We start from the raw sequence: 22,187 nt of genomic DNA on the forward strand, positions 1-22,187 counted from the left end.
TGTATTTTTATTTATTTATTATTATTTTTTTAATTTTTAATTTTTTATTTTTTATTTTTATTATACTTTAAGTTCTAGGGTACATGTGCATAACGTGCAGGTTTGTTACATATGTATACTCGTGCCATGTTGGTGTGCTGCACCCATCAACTCGTCAGCACCCATCAATTCATCATTTATATCATGTATAACTCCCAATGCAGTCCCTCCCCCCTCCCCCCCCACACCATCTATATATATCTCATCCTAGAAATGGTAAAATTTAAAAAACAGAGAAAAGCATAGTAGTTGGGTTAAGGAGGGATGTGAGGGAAAGGAAGGAAGATGGCATGGCTATAAAAGGACACCATGAAGAATGCGGGGAGTGATGTAAATGTTCTGTATCTCAGTTGTATCAATGTCAGTATCCTGGTCATGCTATTGTACTATGGTTCACAATATATTACATTTGGGGGAAACAGGATAAAGGGTATATGGGATCTAGCTCTGTTTTTTTTACAACTGCATATAAATTTATAATTATCTCAAAATAAAACATTTGATTTTTAAAAAATTCTTTTGTAAACTTCCCCATCTTAAAAAAAAAAAAAAAAACTCAGGTCTTTCCTGCATCACTGGCTTGACTAACAAACATACTCTTTATTGGTTGAGCTGATAATTTCTGGATACAAAGAGAAGGCATTTAAGGCATACTGTTCATTAAGGAATGATTTGGGGGAAATAATAGAAAATCTACAATGACATATCAAACAAAGTTGGTTTCAAGAGGAAAGGGGATGGCCTAAATCAGTTGGTAAGAGTAAGAAGGTCCCAGATCCACTGAATAATGCCCCAAGTTCACAGACTGATCACTGGAGACCAAAAGCATACCTGTCTCCTCTTTAGAAGGCTGTATAAATTCTCAGCCAGAGCATACAATTTTTTTTAATGAATATTAGTTTCATTCTGAAAGATGGGATATGGGTCATTTAAATTCTTCTGATGCCTTTCCAATGATCTCTTCAAATTCCTGCCCAAAGACCACCAGAGACAGCTACAACTAACTGGACTATGATATTTTCCCCCACAGACAAATGACAGTTGTAACTTTTAAAGCATTACATTCAATGCATATTTTCTTTCTTTTTCTGTTTTTGAGACCGAGTCTCACTCTGTTGTCCAGGCTGGAGTGCAACAGCAGGATCTCAGCTCATTGCAACCTCTGCCTCCTGGGTTCAAGAGATTCTCCTGCCTCAGCCCCCCAAATAGCTGGGATCACAAATGTGCACCACCATACCCAGAGAATTTCTCTGTATTTTAAGTAGAGACGGGGTTTCACCATGTTGGTCAGGCTGGTCTCAAACTCCTGACCTCAGGTGATCCACCCACCTTGACCTCCCAAAGTGCTAAGATTACAGGTGTGAGTTCCTGGCTTTTCATACCCATGTTCAATGCTGTGGACAGAGAGACCCTAGAAATAGGAGGTATAAAAAACACCCATCTCAGGTGACAAAAGTTTCATTTATCCTCTTCTAGAGTCTCACAGTTCACACTTTATTTCAAAAGTCACTTATTTAGTAACCACATACTGCTAATATTGCAATAAAACCAACACTGGCTGCCACAGTTCTTTGGGATAACCGTGAGCCAAAAATTCCTAGAGCAGAAATCCCACCTGGCATAATATGTAGCTCACGGCTTCTCCTCTATCCTTTGCTGTCACCCTCTCATACCTTTCTTTCAGACTCATCTTTTCCCCTTTTACCCTCTAGATCTTTAGCTGAAACTCCTCTTTCACTTCTTGGTGCTACTAGCTTCCCCACTTCTTCTCCAATCTTCTGACCCTCCCTTTGCACCTTTCTCCTTCTTACCTCCCCTGTACCTCATTCCCATCATACTTCAAACTGCTCTTGTCCCTCTGCCTGTTTCATTTTGCTTTGTTTTTTTTGTTTTTTGAGAAGGAGTCTCGTTCCATCACCCAGGCTGAAGTGCAGTGGCATAATCTCAGCTCATTGCAACCTCCACCTACTGGGTTTAAGCGATTCTCCTGCCTCAGCCTCCCAACTAGCTAGGATTACAAGCATGTGCCACCATGTCCAGCTAGTTTTTGTATTTGTAGTAGAGACGGGATTTCACCATGTTGGCCAGGCTGGTCTCGAACCCCTGACCTCAGGTGATCTGCCTGCCTTGGCCTCTCAAAGTGCTAGGATTATAGACGTGAACCATCACGCCCAGCCCCTTTGCCCGTTTCTAATGCTGATTGTTTCTATTGCTGGGCACTAGTCAGTCCCCAGCCCTCTTCCCTCTAACTTCTGCCCTTCCTTTTCCATGTCCTCTTTTTCTGGCTCACTCTGTTTTTCACTCCCATCCTCCACACCCTCATCTTAGTCCAACGGCCTTCTCCAAAAGTACATGCATATTTACAGAGCGTGTATTTGTTGGGTGGATAAACGTGCCAGCCAATGTACTGGCAAAAGCAATAAACCAGGGACCCAAAAGCTGGATGTCGGAACCACCTCAAACAACTCCTTGCACCTTCCTGGAAGGCTGGGGGAAGGAGAGTGGCAAGTGGGCATCTGCAGTGCTTTGCAGCTAGCTATTGATGGAGAATTAATCAGATTCTACTTAAGAGATCAATAAACAGATAAATTTGGATACTCCCTAATAAGTTAAGAATCTGGGCCAGGAGCTGTGGCTCACACCTGCTATTCCAGCACTTTGGGATGCAGAGGTGGGAGAACCACTTGAGCCCAGGAGTTTGATACCAACATGAGCAATATGGCAAAACCCCATGTCTACAAAAAAATACAAAAAATAGCCAGAGGTGGTGGCACTCACTTGTAGCCCCAGTTACTCGGGAGGCTGAGCTGGAAGGATGACTTGAGCCGGGGAGGTCGAGGCAACACTGAGCCATGATTATGCCAGTACACTACAGCCTGGGTGACAGTGCAAGACTCTCAAAAAAAGAACCTACCTTTGGGTCACCATGTATCCTTTCACAGTCTAGGCCTATTTAGCAGCTAGTGAGAACTTTTAAACTATTAACAGCTTTCCACAACACACCACCAAACAATCATTGCTCTGGAGCAGGCTTTATTTCAGGGAAGTGAGGCAGCAATGTCTACGGTGAGAGGACCCCCTCCAGTTCAAGTGCCTTCCAGAAGGAGCTGTGCTATTGACTTTAGGATGTTTAATCAGTTGAACCTTCTCGCAGCACCAGAGGCAAAAGATTCGGAACTTCTCAAGAAACAAAAGCTGTGAATTTAAAACCAAAGAAGCACGGGGGACAGGGAGCCTCTTCACCTGCAATATCTAGCAGGCCCACACGATGTTCTGCCGCCTCTCCTACAGAGTCTTGATCACTGTGGCCTTTGGCCTTCTACCACAATGAGCAGCTCCGTGGAGAGCCAGGCCCCTGACCTGATGTGCCCTCTTTGTGAACCCCATGAACACCATGAGTCCACGGTCCTGGCTGCTGGATGCAAACCGAGCCGGATGTACTGGAATGTCAGCCGTAAACTCAGAGACAGGATTAACCACAAAACAAGAAGTTTATTTGGGGCCATACTATCCTGTTAGTTAAATGACAGGCCAGGTTCTAACTAATTTCTACTAGTGTTTTGTCAAGGTCAACACCAGTGGCTACATAGGAGCAAAGTAAATTATTAACCCTCCTTCTCCACTGGGCCTGAATCAGCCAGAGAGTTCACCACCTGCCAGCCACGTTTTCTCTCCAGTTCAGCAGCAGGAGGGGCATGGTACACAGCACAGGCATCTGCTTCTGGCCCGAAGGGTCACTAAGACAGCTACAGGAAATGCCACTGAGTTGAGCCTGCAAGGTAAACAGTTCACAATGGGACAGGGAGAAGGAGGCACTGCACACAGGGTAGGAGCCTGGCATCCTGGTGTCTCTGAAACCAAGCAGCAAAGGAGCCATAGAAGGCTTCTTCTCACAAAAAGTTATAGGCTTAGAGACATGAAATGCCTTGACCAGGCAGAAAGAGGTCCTGTAAATCAAAGAGCACGAGGGGCCAAACATACCTTTCCTTTGGATTTGGCATATGTTGGACTCAAGTTCAGGGTCATAGTTATAAACCCAACTGGCTCAAAATACTTCCCCAGATGGACTCTATTGGACAATCCCACTGCCTATTTTCCAAAGTTTACTAATGCCTTTGTTCTTGCTCCAAATACATGAAGAACCTAGTGTTTTCCAACGAAGTTTGCCAGCATCTAAGTCTTCGTTGTACTATCATATAGCAAACACTTTGCAGAGTAGATGTCTTTGGGCTCTTGGACAATTCAGGGATGGAAAAAACAAGATTTTAACATCCTCCTGCACCACATCTCCCTGAATGCTTTCAGATCTATCTCTAATGCCACCTTCTCTGGACTCAGTCATTTATTTGCTTGACTTCTTTGTCCCTAGTCTTATTCCAAAAAGTCTTTGAAGCACATCCAGCCTTTTATTTCTAACTGTAAGTGGACTCAGTGTTTCCCTAAACCCAAAGACTGCCAGTACTTCTTCCCACTGGACCACACACTTGAGAAACATGTGCAGAAATTTAACAAATAAAACAAAAAGAAAGAAAAAGAAGGGACGTGTTAAAAGGAGAAATATGTGTGCTTGGTCATATTCTCTCCTTCCTCTGTAAGTTCCCCAAGGATAAGGCCCATCCATGACTTTGGAATTTCCTGAAGAATGGAACAAGCCTCTCCCAGTCCCCAACTCCTACTCACTGCTGACAAAACAGCATTACTTTATTCATTACTGTGAAAACTGCTGCAGTCACCCTGGGGAACAAACACCTTGCCCTTTATTTTGTCTTTCATGAAACCAAACTAATAATGCTGGCTCAAACAAGTTCTGCTCCCTAGTGATGACTCGGAGAGAGGGATTTTTCCATTGCATCTAACTTGGACTTGTTCGGGCCCACATTTCCGGAATTCTAACGTGTGGTCACCGTGAACACATGATTTACTCTGTAGCTAAAACTCACTAAACCACATCTAATCACTTCAGAGGCCACCTACTACTCTGGTGGTTTCTACTGAATCCATCTGCCACCAACTATTTGCCTAAATCCATTCACATCAGTCCACTACCTCAAGTAAATAAGCACTCAAGAATATTTGTTGAATGAATAAATACACGAACGCAAACAAAACTATTAGCTGTCTAAGGTAAAACTATAAAAGGCACACAAATGAATAAGGAAAATGGTTACCCTAAAGAGGTGTTCAAGTCTCAGAGGAGAACAAGACATGCTTTGGTTCAAGAAGTTCCAGAATGTCCTTGCCCACCCATAAGTCACCTTGCCAATTCCCCCTGCTCCCAAGACTCACCCAAGCCTCACTCCCTCTTAGGAACCGGCCCTAGCCTGCCTACACTGAGCAAAGTCACCCTTTTCCGAACTTCTGCTTTCTGTGTCGTATGCCAGCTTCTCATGCCCCACGCCGAACTGGCCGTCAGCTTTCTTGTCTGTCTCTGGCACTAGGCTGGGGCAAGAGTTGAGAGCAGAGGCCACCTTGTCCATCTCCGCACCCCAGACTTCGCGCATGCTTGATGTGTTGAGTAAACAAACAAACAACTACAGGCAAAGCAAAACACAATAAATGCCACCCGAGGGACAAAAGATCCTGGGGAATTCAAAGAGAAAGAACAGCAGTTGCTGGGTGGACCCAAGAAGGAGATGTCATCTGAGCTCAGCTGTGAAGGATGGCAGGATTTTAAACGGCAGAGACCAAAGTTCGGGGGCTGGTGAAGGATGTTAGGGACAGACAGGCTAATATGAGCAAGGGGACAGAAGAAAGCAAGCAGGGAGACCACTAGGGCATACACAGAGAATCCAGTGGGAGAGCACAGGACAGCAGGTCAGAAAAGACAGTCTGAGGCTGGAATACATGCAGCCCTGGGAGGATTATTTTCCCCACTGCAAGGAGAGGATTCTTGGGGATCAGAGATGTGGTATGTCAAAAGTATTCAGTCACTCCATCTATTGCTAATCAACTAGGCTTGGGGTTGCACAGCAGTCATTTATGTAAAAAGAGAAGCAAGCGCGCGCACACACACACACACACTTGTATATACATAGATCCCAGTTTCTGAGTCATGATTGACATTTTGGGTCAGATAAGTCTCTGTTGTGAGGACTGTCCTTTCTTGGAGGTCAGGACTGCAAAGCAAAGGCCCAGAGGTGGCTAATACGGAGTGATAGAGCACACTCTTCTGTGGAGGTGACAGGGAATCCTTTAGTGTGGTTGGCACCAGGGACAACAGTGAGGGCCAGGGTTGCAAAGGCAGTTGGGAGCCAGGTCGTGGAGTGCAGGCCTTGGAGACCAGGCAGGATCCTGTGACTGGAGGGAAGCCACCAGGGACTGGTGAGGGAGGGCCTGAGCTATGGGGTGGCCAACCTGCGGCACGGGGTGCGGTAAGAAGGGGACAACCGAGTTAGGGAGATAGGGAGATGGCTGCTGATGAGGCCTGAACCAGGGCAGCAGCTATGAGAAAGGAGGTCAGAGGATGGAACTGAGCTACTGTGGATGCAGAAGCCACAGACCTGGGTAGCAGATAGAAGGTGAAGGTCAAGGCAGAGGCAGAGACCCCCAGTGACAAAATTAAAATACTTCACTAAACTTAGGGCTTCTTCTTGACCTGCTTTAGGAGAGACGCAGATCAATACTCTTATTTCACTGTAGGTGGAATAAATTCAAAAGATATAAAAGGTTTATACACTGTTTTTTGAAAGTTTTCCTCTTACCCCATCCCCCTACATATCCCCAAAAGTAACCACTATTGACTAGTTATCTCCCTCTTGAAATAGTCCATATGTGCACAAGCACATATGCCTATATAGCAATATATTATACATGTTTTTTATAACACAAATAGTATTCCTTTACAAGAGAGGAAATAAAAACAGAGAAAGACAAGGAGAATTCTATGAAGTCAATGACAAAGCTGGGTTTAAAACCCTGACCTGTCCTTAAACTATGCGGGTGTCCTTTATTTACCTCTACACATTCTGATTCATACATACAGCAAATACAGGGCATTCTGCAAAGTACTGACGATACAAAGGACAAGACACCCCTCCTTTAAGATGTGAACCATGACATATCACCTAAGAGATACAGTCCAACGTAATAATCAAGAGCATGGCACGATGCTGTGGGTTCTGCTAGAGCCCACTATTGGCTATCAGAAAATGCAGCTTGAAAGAGATGGTTTTGTCAAAATGTTTTATCAGTTGTCTATTGCCACAGAACAAATTGCCCCAAAACTTAGCAGCCTAAAATAAAAACCATTACCTCACAAAGTTTCTGAGGATAAGGAATCAAGAAGTGACTCAAAGGCTGGGCACGGTGGCTCACGCCTATAATCCCAGAATCTTGGGAGGCCAAGGCGGGTGAATCACCTAAGGTCAAGAGTTCGAGACCAGTCTGGCCAACATGGTGAAACCCTGTCTCTACTAAAAATACAAAAATCAGCCAGGCATAGTGGCACACACCTGTAGTCCCAGCTACTCAGGAGGCTAAGGTAGGAGAATTGCTTGAACCCAGGAGGTGGATGTTGCAGTGAACCAAGATTGTGCCACTACACTCCAGCCTGGGTGGCAGAGTGAGACTCTGTCTCAAAAAAACACAAAAGGAAGGAGGAGGAGGAGGAGGAGGAGGAGAAATAAGAGACTCAATCAGGCGGTTTTGGCTCAGAGTTTCTGATGAGGTTGCAGTCAAGATGTTAGTCAAGGTTGCAGTCATCTGAAGGCTTGACTGGGGCCAGGGGATCTGCTTCCAAGATGGCACACTCACATGGCTATTGACAAGTGGCCTCAGTGCCTTGCCACAGGGGGTTTTTCGTGGGCTGCTTGAGTGCCCTTACAACATGGCAGCTGGCTTCCTCCACAGCAAGAGATCCAAGAGAAAGCAAGGAAGAAGCCACATGTCTTTTATAATTAAGCAACGGAAGTCACACTCCATCATTTCCGTAATATCCTATTAGTTACACAGATCAGATCTTTTCAACATGGGACGGGACAACAATGGAGCAAAAGGACCAGAAGGCACAGGTCATTGTGGGCCAACTGGCTACTATAAATGCCTTATGCACTCTGATTAACTTTGCCACTGTAGGTACTCCTGTTTCCATACTGGCTCTTGTCTAACGAATTTAGAGTTTCTGACATTCCATTTTCTGCTTAAAGTGATCAAATAATAATGCCAAAATTTTCCACCAAGTAAAAATCTACTTAATGATCTTGGCAAGTCTTTAGAAAAATATCCATCAGGCAGAATTTAGAGGGTCAGAGAGAGTATAACATAGATTGAATAGGATTCCCAATAATAAAATTAAAGCTTTTTTCCTTTAGATGTTCAAGATTCAACTGTTTGCAATATTATGGTGGCTATGACTGTCCCAGGCTATTTACAACAGCCCCCCTCACTGCACCACCCAATTCTTGTGGCTTGACCATATCCACATCTGGAAATGCATCTGGTGTAGGGCCCTCAGTGAGTAGCCATAGCTTCTTTGTTACTCACACTTCCGGACTCTGAGCAGTGTCCATGGATGGCTCACAGATTTCAGAACATCCACTCCACATGGGGAGACAGGCAAGTACCCCACTAGTTACTTTCTCTGCTTCTATAAGCATTTAAAGGTATTTCTAGCAGTGACCCATTATAAAAGTCTTGTCAGGCAAGAAACAAATAAAAACTTTCCTCCTACAAACCTTCTCCATCAGTATACCAAGCTTCTCCCTTCAGCCATAAGCCCTATCAACTCTCATCCACCTGCCCAAAGACACATGTTATACATTCAGGAGACTGGCACTTAGCAAGGAGCAAAAACTCCTAAGGAAAATGGGGCCCTACCTAATCCTATTTCCATCCCTTTCTCCACAGGAGTCAGGAGAGACAGAGACAGGTAATAATCCTTTTAAAAATAGAATGAAATTGTGGAAGAGACCTCAGAGATCCCATGCCTCCATCCTAAGTGTCAGCATGAACGAACCATCCCAGGGCCTCCCATCTCACTGCTCAAGCCCAGAGCAGGCACTTTTCCATGGAAGGAATCTGCCTGTGTCAAACATTCACACTCCCCCTCAAAAACACATACACACATACCTGCTTGTCTGTCTGTCTGTCTCTAAAAATCTGTCCTTCAGATGCTCCACACAGGCTGCATGAGCTGGTCCCTATCTGCTTCTACTTCCTCTCATACCAGACTTTCAACCACCCTTCACAGCCCAGCCTCACTTGCCATGGTTTAACAGCTTGAACAAACCACACTCCCTTCTGTCGCAAGCCCCTTGCACATGCTATTTCCTCTGCTTGGACCATTCTCTGGATTTATAAAAATCTAGTTAATTCCCATTCATCCTTCAGATTTCCATCATCATTTTCCTCAAGGAAACTTTTTCTCCCTCCCTGAACTTCAAAGCATTTATCACATCTGAATTACACATGTATGTATTTTTTTCTTTTTTCTGAGATGGGGGTCTTGCTATCTTACCCAGCTGGACTCCAACTCCTGGGCTCAAGTGATCTTCCTGCTTCACGCACCCTAGTAGCTAGGACTACAGGGTGCACAACCACACCCAGAAAATCACACATTTATCCATGTGATTATCTGAATAACGTCTTTCTCACCCCTTTTGTCCACGTTATTCCTACAACCCAGCACAGTGCCTGACATAAGTAAAATGCTCCTTAGATATTTGCTTAATTAGTGACTATAGGTGAACTATTTATTGAATGGATATTCCAAAAACTGTATCAACAATCCATTCCGAACAGTTAGACACTGACTATTGAACATGAAATCTGAGTGGTTTGAGCCTATTCTCCTCGTCACTGTTCACCACAGGTGGGAAACAAGCAAGGGCCCTCCTCGCTCCATCAGTGATCAGGAGGCTTGCGGAAGGCTAGGCATAGGCAGCCTGACCACGCGACCAAGTTCCTCGGCTGTGCTTCCAGCGCATTACCTCCTTCTCTACCCAACTAAGTCTTGACACTTTCTCCGCACGCTGCTGTGAATTTGCTGTGATTTTGAGACATCAAGATGCCCTGGGTATCAGCCCTATCTTCTGGTCCTTATTGGCACTGCTGGAAAATGCCAGCCTGCTTAAACATGTTCATGAGGCATCAAGGTAGGGTCATTAAAAATTACCCAATGTCCTACCTCTCCACGTGAGGGATCTTCCTAATGGAATTTCCCATCAGTTCTTCCTGCACTGTGAGGCTAAAGCCAAAATCTTCTCTCTACAGCATAGCAGCTGCTAAATCTACTCGCCAAAAGCCCTAATGCTAGTCCTGGAAATAGAAGCCCTTTATTCTATCATCCTAGCCAGGAAAGGTAGAGGCTCTCCTCATAAATTGTTTATGAGCTCCTACCCTCTGGAAATCTGAACTGTAACTGGAAACTGATTTACTGAATAAGTGAAATATATTTTAACTCATCAGCCAAATCAATATTTTTTCTTTGTCTTCCTAGATATTCTAATTGTTAACTCTGAGTTTCACTAAAAGGAGCTGGGTACAAAATCAGCAAGTTCAAGGTATACCAACGTCCCAAAGCTCCTGGAGAGGTTCTTCGAAGAGGAAGGCTCTTTTTCATTTCTAATTCTTAAGTATTTGGTACATAAAAGGCACTTAGTGTGTCAACTCACAGAAATGACATGCTATTTCTCACCTGAATTTTGCCACCTAAAGCAATAAACCTGTCCTGATCTCCTACTCTGCACATCCCTCAATTACTGCACCCACAACTTCGTCATTTTACTTGCACATCTTTCTGCCCACAAGACCACATAAGATCCTCAAAGTTAGAGACCACAGCTTGCTTGCCTTTATATACTTGGTGACTAGCACTGTGCTGGCACAGAAAGCACACTCAGGTATTTGATGGCAAATGAATCCGCATATCTAAAGATAAACCAGCATATCTTTGTCGTCTATGACCTAACCTATGGCAAGTGACTCTAGGCAGCTCAGGTAAAACACCAGGAGTGACTTGCAGAGATGCTCTGTTTACCCCTCATGGAGGCCCCCTAAGAGATGTGTCCATTGCCCAGCCCCCCGGAGTTTTGTCATGACAGCCACTGACTCTCAGGACATGGGAGGCAACTGGGATCAGAGCCACAGAATGGGGCACTGGGCCTGTGATGGGTTCAAAAGGAATATCCCAGGACACCACTCTAGATCTCTTATTTATATACTTTTTAATCAATACAAGATACAGAAGAGTTACACAACTATTAAAAGAGCCATTTCTGGGGTGGGCAAAAGAGAGAGAGAGAAAAATAAAAGAGATCTTTTTTTAGCCTTAAATCTTACCCATTTCACTTTTGCCTATGGAAAGTTCCATGTCACTCTAGGCATGCTTGAGTCTGTGGAAAAGAGATATTTTCCTTTTCCTGGGCACCTGATTGCACACCCCACCACTTCTCCAGCTCTCAGTAGCTGTCATTCAGGGTAAGTTGATTATTTGAAGTTAAAATGTAGAGGAAATGAGGAGCTTCTGCTGTTTCCCTGGCTAACCTGGCTCCCTTGGAGAAGATAGAAATGAGATTTTACACTGAATGAGCCATGTCTTAAGGGAAGCAATTCCACTGATCCAGAGATTAGCGCTGGTTTTACCATTTGACCCTCTGCTGACCTTATGCTTTGGAAGAACCTGTTCAGAGATTGGCAGGAAAGAGGGAAGGGACAAAACTAGAAATGACGTGGGAACACGGCACCAAAGCATATATTCATTTATGTAAGACTGAGTGACATTTCCAAATTGCTGAGTAAAATACACACATACATCCAAAATTGGAGGGTGGTGGTGAAGGGGGAGAAAAGTTTCAACATTATTGAATTTGAATAAAATTCTTACAAGGGTTAGAGAATATGAAATATGGGCAGAAAGAATTTACAGTATGAAGAACACACAGGACAAAAGTACAGAAACTCAGTATGGAAATGTATAATGCAAAAATAGGCTGCTTGAAGAAACTCCCCCAAGAGATTGTTAACTAAGTCAAATGAACTGCCCTTCCCCTTGCTTTCCTGTCACTGGATGTGGCTGCTTCTCTTCAGGTCTCTGTGTCTGTGTCTTCTCTTCCTCCTCAGGCCCTCGGTCCCCTTCCCTTCTTTCTCTCTCTGTCACTCACTCACACTCCCTCCAACGACTCCCAGTTGGATAGGGCAGCCCTGTTCCTCACTCACTGTTCACACAGAGGGACCCTAGGGTCTCAAGATGAACTCATGAGCCTTTCCATTCCCAGTACAGCCCCCTTCCAGGCACCCAGAGACGATGCCTGCTCAGGTCAGCTGTATATCTTCTTCCTCCTCACCCCAATCCATGCTCCCTGCGGGTTCTCCTCAGTCAGCCCCTACTTCCTGCTCATCTCTCCTCACTCTCTACTTCTAACCATTCCACCTGCAGCCTCAGGTCACACCACCACCAAGTAATGTCCCTATTAGGTCCCTGTATTAGTCCGTTTTCACACTGCTGATAAAGACATACCCAAGACTGGGCAATTTACTAAAGAAAGAGGTTTAATTGAACTTACAGTTCCATGTGGCTACAGTTCCACCTCACAATCATGGTGAAAGGCAAGGAGGAGCAAGTCCCGTCTTACACGGATGGCAGCAGGCAAAGAGAGAATGAGGAAGACGCAAAAGCGGAAATCCCTGATAAACCCATCAGATTTCGTGGGAATTATTCACTACCATGAGAACAGTGTGGGGGAAACCACCCCCATGATTCAGTTATCTCCCACCAGTCCCTCCCACAACATGTGGGTATTATGGGAGTATAATTCAAGATGAGATTTGGGTGGGGACACAGCCAAACCATATCAGTCCCTAATAAAAGAAACATCATTGCTCCCTCAATGACTACCAACTAAAAAGAGTCTCCATAATCTCACCCCACTCCACCTTTCCTATTTTAACTCTTTTTGTTTGTTCTTTAACACACACACACACACACGCACACAAACTTTTTACCAAAGAAAACTTCAAGGCTGGGTGCAGCGGGTCACATCTATAACCCCAATATTTTGGGAGGCTGACGTGAGCAGATGGCTTGAGCTCAGGAGTTCAAACCCAGCCTGAGCAACGTGGTAAAACCCTGTCTTTACAAAACCCAGCCAGGTGTGGTGGAATGCACCTGTAGTCCTAGCTCCTTGGGAGGCTGAGGTGGGAGGATGGCTTGAACCCAGGAGGCGGAGGTTGAAGTAAGCTGAGATCATGCCACTGCACTCCAGCCTGGGTGACAGAGCCAGACTCTGTCTCAAAAAAAAGAAAAAGAAAAAGAAAAAAAAGGAAAAAAACTTCAAACATTTGCAAAAGTATCTCTCACCTACCCATTACCCAGCTTTAACACACATCAGTGCACGGCTGATCTTATTTCATCCATACCCCACTGACTTCCCCCAACGAAGTGGATTATTTTAAAGCAAACTTCAGACATCCTATAAAAACCTCAGTATGTTTCTTTAAAAGTCAGAGACTTGGCCGGGCATGGTGGTTCACGCCTGTAATCCCAGCACTTTGAGAGACCGAGGAGGGTGAATTACCTGAGGTCAGGAGTTCTAGACTAGCCTGGCCAACATGGTGAAATCCCGTCTCTACTAAAACTGCAAAAATCAGCTGGTTGTGGTGGCAGGCGCCTGTAATCCCAGCTACTCAGGAGGCTGAGGTATAAGAATCACTTGAACCCAGGAGGGAGAGGTTGCAATAAGCCAAGATCACATCACTGCACTCCAGTCTGGACAACAAGAGCAAGATTCCATCTCAAAAAAAAAGAAAAAAAAAAAAAGAGACTCTTAACAACAGCACTATTATCACCCCTTAAAAATTGTTTAGTTTCTTTAACTATCATTAATATCGAGTGCTAAAATGTTCCCAATGATTTCAGGTATTTTGTTTTATGCAGTCAGTTTGTTTCAGTTGAGATCCAAGCACGGTCCACACATTGGATCTGGGCACCCGCCCTTTAAGTGTCTGATTCTGTATTCACCTTAACTTCTCTTTCTGCACAAAGCCCAGCCCAGACCTCTCACTTTCCCACCTACAAGGTATTGCTCATGCTGTACTCAGCACCCAAAATGTCCTCAGCCCCCATGCCCAAACATCACTCAAAATCCAACTCAAATACCGTCCCCTCCATGAAATATTTCATGATTGCCACCAGTCCTCTTCCTAAACACAGCCATGGGGTCTCCTATAGGGTTTCCTATATGACTTTATCCGCACGTCCCTTGGCTCATTTACTCCTGTCTATAATCAGCTTGAGAGTTACATATCTCCCCTTCAATCTCCTGGAAGGGTAAATTCCACCTGATTTATATTTATGGTCCTCACGAACTTAGCACGATGCCCTGTACTTTGCAGTTGCTCAGTAAATCAATTTGTAAGTGCTGTATTTAAAAATAATGCAAACGGAGAAAGGAAGGATGGCAAGAGTATCTCACATGTCTTCATCCTATCTCCTCTTCTCCCTCATCCATTCCCTTGGGAGATATTTGTTGCATAACTGCTGTATGTTGGGCACTCTGAAAGTGCCTAATGGCCCAAAAGTCATATTATCTGGCACAAAAATAAAAGTGGCTTTTTTATCAGCATCAAAATACTTGCAACTCTTACATGCAAAATTACTCCTTCCAAGATTAACATTAACATCATGATAGTGCTCCTAACAAACAAGATTTGTTCATTTTCATGAGAAATAATTTGAATGTATAAATTAAAGCCAAAACAGTCTAATGGTTGGTCTTGGGATTGTTGAGGACTCTAAAGACATCTCCCTTTTGTCTACTCATTCATCTAACTCACAAACATTCACTAAACATCTATTAAGTACCAAGCACACTGGTGTTACCAAGTAGAAAATGATGATAGTACCTAGTAGAGCAGGGAAGATAAAACCCAGAACAAGGCCGGGCGCGGTGGCTCAAGCCTGTAATCCCAGCACTTTGGGAGGCCGAGACGGGCGGATCACGGGGTCAGGAGATCGAGACCATCCTGGCTAATACACTGAAACCCCGTCTCTACTAAAAAATACAAAAAAAACTAGCCGGGCGACGAGGCGGGCGCCTGTAGTCCCAGCTACTCGGGAGGCTGAGACAGGAGAATGGCGTGAACCCGGGAGGCGGAGCTTGCAGTGAGCTGAGAGCCGGCCACAGCACTCCAGCCTGGGTGGCAGAGCAAGACTCCGTCTCAAAAAAAAAAAAAACCCAGAACAAAATTGCCAACAGTACCAGGTCTCTAGAAACTGTAAGGTCCAAAAAGCAATGAGGGAAGTTCCTGGAGGAGCTGGAATCTGAGCGGAGCCTACTTCCTGAGAAATTTTAAGAAACTATGCTGCCTGTACTTCTCTTTTGCACAAGAGTTGCAGATAGGAAGGGTTAGGTTTGGAAAAAAGAAGCCAACAGCTGTGAACAAGGTTCATTTTACTCCCAGATGGCAGCCATTCACATCCCCATTGAGCTTCCATTTCCTCTAATGGGTTCCAGTCATGGCCACAAACCCAAGGAAGAAGAAGACATTTCCTTTTCAAAACGAAAAAAAACTATAAAATGACCAGAAACAGAGAAAAAACCATGTTATGAAATAAGTTGCTTAAGTGCTTAGTCCTTTAAAAGAATGTTTGGTAGATATAATCTCCTTTCTAACAGACTACGAAGATCCATTTCTCCATAAGAAGAGAACTTAAAATAGTGTACATGATAATCCAAACCACCACCGCTCTGCCAGTGAGATGCAATTCATTCTGCTGGGTGAGGAAACCCCACACAACCTAGGCATTCATGAATTCCATCCACTGAGCAATCAATCTGTTCTTAAAAAGATGTGGCTGATGGGTCTACAAAATACACTATTACCGAGTCATCTGTTTGGAATACCTGTACAACATTCTAAATATAATTTGACATTTTTCACCAAATGTTCTAGTAATGTAAAACTTGTAGTGCTCAAGCTAGGATGAAGTGCTTGTTACTTTACAATGATAAAATAGCACTTTAGGGGGTTTTGGCACTGGGGCAGTGGCAAGAATAAGAAAAACTGATGACAGAAGTTTGGGCTGCTTCATAAGACCTATTGAAGAAACAAACTTTTTAATGCAATAAAATTTCTTAAAGAAATGCCCGTTTTTGGGGGGAGGTTGAGACTGACGGATCACCTGAGGTCAGGGGTTCGAGACCAGCTTGGCCAACATGGTGAAACCCCATCCCTACTAAAATACAAAATTAGTCAGGCATGGTGGCGCACACCTGTAATCCCAGCTACTCGGGAAGCTGTGGCAGAAGAATCACTTGAACCCAGGAGGTGGAGGTTGCAATGAGACAAGATCATTCCACTTCACTCCAGCCTTGGCGACAGAGTGACACTCCATTTCAAAAAAAAAAAAAGTCACTTTTAGCCACAGTGGTGGTGGGTTCTCCCCTGGGGCAGGAAAATCTAAGAGTAAGAGCACATGTTTAAGAAACAGTATTTACCAGATTACACTTAATTACACTTAATTCACTCTCCTCCAAATACTTAATAATCTTAAGATTCTATTCTATAATACCAAGACATAAATAACCAAAAACAGCATCCATCTACTAAATTGATACATGTGTCCCCCATAAAATATGACTCTATCATATTTGTTAAGCAGTCACCTTGAGAAGCAAAAGCTAATATGGTGAAAAAACACAATCAGGATCCTCTTTAAGAAACTGCAAGGAAGCCAGGCACCGTGGCTCACATCTATAATCTCAACACTTTGGGAGGCCAAGGTGGGCAGATCACTTGAGGTCAGGTGTTCGAAGCCAGCCTGGTCAACATGGCGAAAGCCCATCTCTACTAAAAATACAAAAAAATTAGCCAGGCATGGTGGCACATGCCTGTAATCCCAGCTACTTGGGAGACTGAGGCATGAGAATTGCTTGAACCTGGGAGGCGGAGGTTGCAGTGACCCAAGACCTTGCCACTGCACTCCAACCAGGGTGACAGAGCAAGACTCCATCTCAAGACAAACAAAAAACAAAAAAAAGAAGGAAAGAGAAAGAAAGAAACTGCAGAGAAATTCAAAAGCAAGGCACAGAAATTCACAGAATAATACCAGAGTTCCCTAAAAGACCTCCCACATCATCACTGAAAAAATTCAACAGGAACTACATGGCAGGGACTGAAAACCCAGTCAGAAAGGAAATTTGTCCTAAACTAACTTTCACTTGCCAAACACTGTACCAGGCACCATGTTGAGCTCAAGGGGTTAAGAGCACAGGCTCTTGACTTGCATATGGGGTGTACTGGTCTATGTCATTTTATTTATTTATTTATTTTGTAATTTGAAGATATGCTTAAAAGTTGGGAGATCTCACAGAAACATCCAGGTATCTGGCTTCTTGAAAAAAATGAAAGATCTAGCAACATGGGCCCAGCATTCCCTCACTGGCAACTCTAAGCTGGAGCAGAGAAGCCACTGAAGCCTCCAGCAAAGGACATGCCTTTCAGCCAGCTTGTCACAGTCCCCACCATACCCTCCTATCATCCCAATAACAGACGCAGCATTTTACTCATTTATGCTCCCTGTCTGGCCCCAGAGGTACTAGAGTTTGTCACTCCCTCTCAGGGAAAAAAAAAAAAAAAAAAAAGGCGGGGGGACGAAAGTGCCCCCTGTGCCCAAGAAGTGCAAAGTCTAATGGAGGAGGCAGACAAGATGAGAAATTACAATAGGGTGTGATACCAACTACAGTAGAAGAATGGCCAGGGTTCCACAGAAACCCTAAGGAAGGTGAAGGAAGGTGCAACTAACTCCACCAAAGGTAGTTTAGGTATCTAGGGTGTGTTCACAAAAGAGAAGACATCTGGGGAAGGTCTTGCAGGAGAAGAAGAGCATGGTCAGATGGCAAAGTAGGAGCAAGTCACCCTACACATATGAAGAGGTGAGAGGTCTGAAAGATACAGAGTTTTCTGGGGATGGGTTAGGCAGAGAAGGAACTTCTTCCCTACGACGCTAACAATTTTCAGCTGAAATCTGGGGCAACGGGGAGTCAAGCAAGTTACTTAAGCAGAGGCTGACATGATCAGATTTGTTTTTTTAAGGAATGATGCTGGCAGCAGTATAGAAAACAGCCTGGAACAAAGAGCCCTTGCTGGCCAACACCCCCACTGCGTACTAAGGCGAACCCCTTTGCGTTAGCTTCCCGGTGCTCGGAAACTGTCCATTCTCTGCCAATGATACACGTCTTGACTACTTGGCCTGTTTTGCTTTTACAGACTGATATGGGTCAATGTAGTTATTGCTCTTGAACTGGCATAATGAAAATATTCTGAGTTACTATATAATGCAGACATTTGAAAGAGTCAAAACACAGTAACGTAAGTCTCTACTGATGATCTCAATTCCATACAACAAAGATATCCTTTCACCTACCACGTGTCCTTTCCTCACTTACGTATTTCTGACAGTAGTGACCCTGGAAGCTTTCAATAAAATAGCCCCTACCCCATGTGAGGCACAAGTTTGATTTTCCTTATACTTAAATCACTACAGACATATCCCCCAACACTATTCTCAACTACCCTTAAAGGAGCCACCCAGAATACACCACATTAAGTCAAGCTTTGGGGCAAGATTTAAGGGTGATAAAGATACGGGTCCAAAGGAGAATCATTTTACTCAGTAGCCTATTGGCATGTACCTGATAAAGCAACAGCCCATAAAGATCAATCGCAAGGATATCAGGCTGTTGCACAGAAATGAAATGAGATGCAAATAACAGACACGTGCCCTCAAAGCAATAAAAATTAAATCGGTTTTGCTTTTCTCCCTTAAATGCAGTCAAATCTAAAATAAAATAAAAAAAAAATCAGATAGGGAAATCAACAAGAGGCTTTTAAAAACGGTCTCAAAGTTGTAATAACCCCAAACAGACTATTTCCCAGACTTTTTATTGTTATAACAAACAAACCCATCTTTCACTTCTTGTCATTTGCAATTACTGTGCCATAATTGAAAATCAGTGAATCACCATAGGGCTTAGGGGAGAGAGGGCCTACTAGCTCTGAGCTGTCACTGTAATCACCACAGAATAAACAATATCAAGAGCTCTTTCTTCATCATTTTTAACCTATATATTGCAGAGTCTCTGAAAATTGTATACTCTGTAATTCCCCTCTTTCCCTAAAGATGGCATGACATTTCAGACCATTTTCCCCTTCAAAATACTGTTTTTCTCTTCTTCAACAGCCAGTATGACGTCTGTCCCAAAAGACTTCAGCATCATTTTGAATCTATTTGTAGGAGCCAAGAATTCAATTACGAGAAAAATTATCTGGGAAGGGTTTGGGCAATTCAGCCAATTAACCCTCTTGTAACTGCTGAGAAAAGAACCTGAACTGTCTAACAAAAGGCTATACAAAATCAAAAGGAACAGACTAGGGCAGGGGGTGAAGGATTCCAGGAATTTGGGTCCTGTCTACACTTCTGCCCATTAACATGGTCACACAATGCCCTCGGCCTCTGACCGTTGGGAACGCCTGGGAGAGTACAGCCCTCCACTGTGCAATGGGCTGCAGAACCTCAAGTGTTCATCTGCAGCCTCTTCATCTCCCCACCTGCAATAGGATTTAACCAATGTCCCTATCAACGTTTCAGTTTATAGACTTTAAAAGGTCAATAGCAGGACCATCGAGCTTATTCTTTGTTAATAAGCTCTGTGTCCATGATCTGATGAACTGAGATTCACTCTCTAATTAAAAGGAAGGAAGGGAATTTGCAGTGGTGTGGGAGAGAGGGTCTTACCCTTTCACCTGTTCCCAAGCCAGATTCTCCTGCCCCATCCCTCACCTTGGTTGCTTCTTCCACACTCTCCCTCAGGGCCTGCAGCTCAGCATCATATTGCTCCTTCAGCTTGTCCATCTCCTGATCATGGCTGGAAACCTCTTCTTTCAGGGCTCCCTTCAGGGCAGTGAGTTCACGCTCTCGCTTTCTCAAGAGGTCTTCTTGCTCCTCTTTGGCAATCAGCAGATCTTGAAGATCCTGTTTTGCCTGTAAGAGCTCCTAGAGAGAAGAAACATGAAGGGAGGAGGTGACGATGAAACATCTTGTTGAGAGGCCCCGTATCTCCCCTCCAGTTCAGTCCCCATATGCACGGTCATCTTACCTTGCCCTGCCACTCTCTCCTTCTCATCCCACAAACCTGTTTAAACCATTTCTTCCTCTCCCCCTGCACTTCTCAGAGGCCATGATTCCCTTGGATTCCTCTGTCTTTGCTTCTTGGAGATTCGATTGAATTTGAGGGAGAAAGGGAAACTAATGTAAATTTCACTGCTTTGGTAAACACGCCTGTATTTTCCATCTCGTTTCACTTCTGTGTAGTGATCTGTTGCCCTTGCTCTTGCCCTGTGTGTGCTGTTGCTTCACAGGGGACACGCCAACTTGCCTACTTTGCTTCATATCCCCTAGGACCCTGAGTGTGGTCAAACCCTTCATCCACATTCCTTGTACTCAGGACGACTTTGCCTGTTTTTCTTCTATCTCATTTGCCCATCTGAGCAGAGCACAATATTCACATTTTCCCCTTCTTAACTGCCAAGTATTAATGAGGAAGGTCACAAAGCTGGGGCAACAGGCTCCACTACAAATCACATTACCTGAGCCTAGTGTGTCCTGCCAAAGGCTCGGTGTTTCTTTTCCTCCAGCATCTTTGTTCCAGACCTTCTCAGTTTTCCAGCTCAGGACTCGCCCTCACAGACACTTTTGCCCTTCCCTCAGCCAGAGAGATGTGGGCACCTTGGCTCCCTCTCCACCTCAACCCCTCTACACTCCAGGCCTTCTTCCACCCAGTCCCTCCACAGAGAATGCACTGTCCCCTGCCAGCCTGCTCCCAGTCTTCACTCCATCAGTTATTGACATGGTTTGGCTCTGTGTCCTCACCCAAATCTCATCTCGAGTTGTAATTCCCATAATCCCCACGTGTCAAGGGAGGGACACTGTGGGAGATGACCGGATCATGGGGTAGTTTTCCCCACGTTGTTCTTGTGATAGTGAGTTCTCACGAGATATGATGGTCTTATAAGGGGCTTTTCCCCCTTCGCTCCCTCTCTCTCCTGCCGCCTTGTGAAGAAGGTGCCTACTTCTCCTTCTGCCATGATTGTAAGTTTCCTGAGGCCTCCCCAGCCATGCGGAACTGTGAGTCAATTAAACCTCCTTTGTTTATAAATTACCCAGTCTCAGGTAGTGTCTTTATAGCAGAGTGAGAACGGACTAATACAGCTGTCTTTTCTTTCTGCCATTTTGTTCCTATCCATATTCTTGAATCTTGGTTACCTGCCAAACTTCACCACCAAAATGTTTGAAAGCATAATTTCTGTTCACTGCCTCTACTTCATGACTGCCCGTTCACTCCTTAATCTCTTGCTGTATGATTTTTGTCCCTAACTCTACCAAGACAGTCCCCTCTGAGGTAACTGTGACCTTTAATCATATCCGATGGCCTTTTCCCAGTCGTCAATTTTCTTTACCCCTCTTTCTTCCTCCCTTCCTGTCTCTCTAAGACGCCCTTCTTTCTTGGAATGCCAAGATAACACAGACTCCTGTTTTCTTCCCTCAGGCTGCTTCTTCTGTGATAGTCTTTTCTGGCTTTTCTCTCCCTCTTCCCAAAATCTATGATGATCTCCAAGAATGCAACTTTGCATTCTTTACTCTCTTTTAGCAAGCTCATTTTTGTTTTTCCAACTATTAATTCTAAGTAAATGACTCCTAAACTTTTGCCTCTTACCCTTCTCTGAGTTCAAACCTGCACTAACACATTCAAAGACCTGCTAGATGCACCCATCTGGGTGTCCTGTGACACCTCAGATTCAGTAGGATTACAGTCTCAAGAGAATTCATCATGCTTCTTCCTTCCTTCTTCCTTTGTTCTTTGCTCTTGTGAAAAGCACCACCTGCCCCCTCAGCACTCAAGCTCAGAAACTTGGCAGCAACTTTGATTTTTCTCTCGTCCTGGTCTCTCATAACCAAAAAGTTAGTTCTGCAACATCTTCGATCCTTTCCATTACCTCCCTGGGTAAAGCCCTCCTCACCTCCTGTGCAGGTGGTTTACGATAGCCACTCAGCTGCTCCCCGCATCCAGGCTCTCGCCTACAGCCTCTAAGGCAATCCATGCAGCATCTTCTGTCTGGAGTGCCCTTTTCCATTCTCAGGCCCATCTCTCCCT

The 22,187-nt window shown here is 44.3% G+C and overlaps 1 protein-coding gene across 5 annotated transcripts in view; it reads right to left on the reverse strand.

Moving 5' to 3' along the window:
* Nucleotides 1-22,187, reverse strand: part of CGNL1 (cingulin like 1) — a 178,306-nt gene that overhangs the window by 68,531 nt on the left and 87,588 nt on the right. For all 5 annotated transcript variants that reach the window (XM_017896498.1, XM_017896492.1, XM_017896504.1 and 2 more), the window contains exon 8: nucleotides 19,817-20,029. In XM_017896498.1, the coding sequence (XP_017751987.1) occupies nucleotides 19,817-20,029 (213 nt within the window). The remainder of the gene's footprint in view (nucleotides 1-19,816; nucleotides 20,030-22,187) is intronic.

Source organism: Rhinopithecus bieti, unplaced genomic scaffold, assembly GCF_001698545.2.
Source record: "Rhinopithecus bieti isolate Rb0 unplaced genomic scaffold, ASM169854v2 scaffold_947, whole genome shotgun sequence".
Lineage (NCBI taxonomy): Eukaryota > Metazoa > Chordata > Mammalia > Primates > Cercopithecidae > Rhinopithecus > Rhinopithecus bieti.